Source organism: Morus notabilis, unplaced genomic scaffold (genome assembly GCF_000414095.1).
Source record: "Morus notabilis unplaced genomic scaffold, ASM41409v2 Scaffold670, whole genome shotgun sequence".
Taxonomy (NCBI): Eukaryota; Viridiplantae; Streptophyta; class Magnoliopsida; order Rosales; family Moraceae; genus Morus; species Morus notabilis.
The window spans coordinates 1-1,796 of record NW_010364187.1 but is presented as its reverse complement, the minus strand read 5'-3'; the positions used below and the strand labels follow the sequence as shown (position 1 = coordinate 1,796).

The 1,796-nt window shown below is 39.8% G+C and overlaps 1 protein-coding gene across 1 annotated transcript; it reads right to left on the bottom strand.

Annotated features, from left to right (window-relative positions):
• Nucleotides 1-269: 269 nt before the first annotated feature.
• On the bottom strand, nucleotides 270-1,792 carry LOC112093047 (REF/SRPP-like protein At3g05500; the record flags this gene model as incomplete). Its single annotated transcript, XM_024170647.1, has 2 exons — nucleotides 270-1,001; nucleotides 1,727-1,792. Coding segments are annotated over 2 exons (558 nt in total), but the record flags the coding sequence as incomplete, so codon positions are not given.
• Between the last annotated feature and the right edge of the window lie 4 nt (nucleotides 1,793-1,796).

Sequence of the window (1,796 nt, the reverse complement as noted above, 5' to 3'; positions counted from 1 at the left end):
AAAAGCAGGTACTGATCTAAGTAAATACGCAACCAGAGGATGTATCTATTAAATAAGCAAAGCCACATTCATTCCATTCTTCGAGTCACTGATGCAATATATCTACAAAAAATAAGAGAACCACACGCATTTCTCTAGTCACTAATGCTAGTATATAACCACAGTGAATGTCATTGCATGAGGTGTTCTTTCGTGTGTCTCCTTTTTCGGTGCTGAATTAGACAAGAAAGCGATATATATACACATATACACCAACATCCAAGTATATACATGTCAAACATATTTTGATAAGCCAGAATATTAAACTTGATATAAAGTCCTCTTTTTTTGTTTTTCCGTCCAAAACATCATCACATATCACTCAAAACAGAGAACATTAAACCTAAAACAAACCATTAAAACCTAATAGCAAACCACATAGATGGATCAATATTGACAGTTCTTTCATCCTACGATAGAAAGCACGTCCTTTTCCTTGAAAATAAAAGCACACACCAGCGCTGAAGCCATCAGTAAACAGCAACATTGGCTTCACCCTGCTTGGAATCCAATGGCTCAGATTCAGCACCATTTTCTGAAAAAACCTTCACAATCTTCTCTACCGGAACCAAAGGCAGGTATGAGGAAACCTTGTACCCTTTTACGGCAGTAGAAATCACGGTTTGGTTGTACTTCTCAGTATAGTAAGCTGCAGTGGGCACGACAACATCAGCCACCTTCGGGAACAGAGGGAGCTGGTTGAGTTTGCGCCAAGCAGTAACAGCGCACTTCTCAGCCTTGGGCTCGTACTTGGCATAGAGCTCCTTAGCTGCAGGCTCGTACTTTGTGAAGACTGTTTTAGCAATCCCTGAGGCAGTGTCCTTAACGCCAGCGCGCTGAACCTCGGATGCTAGAGATCTAGCCACCTCTGGGGCTTTCTGAGCTGCTGAGAAAGCTTGGGAAGAGACTTGCTTGAGGGTTGCAGGCACATGGCGGTCCAGCTCAGTCACAGATGCATCAACCTGCAGTCGTGATCACAAGTGTAAGAAGCAAATTACTTGAATGATAGACACAGGGCAAGAAATGAAACAAAAAGTTGCATCCAATCAAAATTTGCCAACCCTGAAGTTGTTAATTACAATATTGCCTCGTTACGAGCGTAACGAGACTGGAAACAGACCAAATCAAATGCAACAAGATTACTTCCAATGCTACTTTACATATGGCAATTACCATCTAATTACAACAGGAAATTGAACTGATCAGTATGCTTGACCCTGATCTCATAGAGTAAGATCCTTAGCGTGATTAAATATGTTAAATAAACGGGAATCGGGACAATGATAAACCACAGTCTAGGCCTTAAAAAGGAGGTTAATATTTGCATGCATTTCGAAACTAGGCCTTCCCAACAATCAAGGAAACAAATATCCAAACCCAGTTTAATAAAAAGCTATAGGCCTTCATAACCCTCTTTATCTTTCGTTTTAAAGTTTTAAAGTTTTCCAAGAAAACGAATAGAAAATATGCAAATTCTTTGAAGTAACATCCTCTCTGCCCTTTCATTTACTTCTAAAAACAAAAATAAGACACAAAAACAACAAATTCCAAAAACTGAGTGTTGCCCACGAATGGATTTGCAGTTTGACAACTTTCTTTCAGGTCTAAACATCGGAATAACATAACCAATTGAAACCAGAACCAAAAATATACCCAAAAGCCTCAAAGAAACTGAAAGGTTACGAACCTTGCGGTCGATAAATTTCAGAAGCTCGATTGGGATGTCATAGACCTTCTCATAGACAGGTCCAACGACG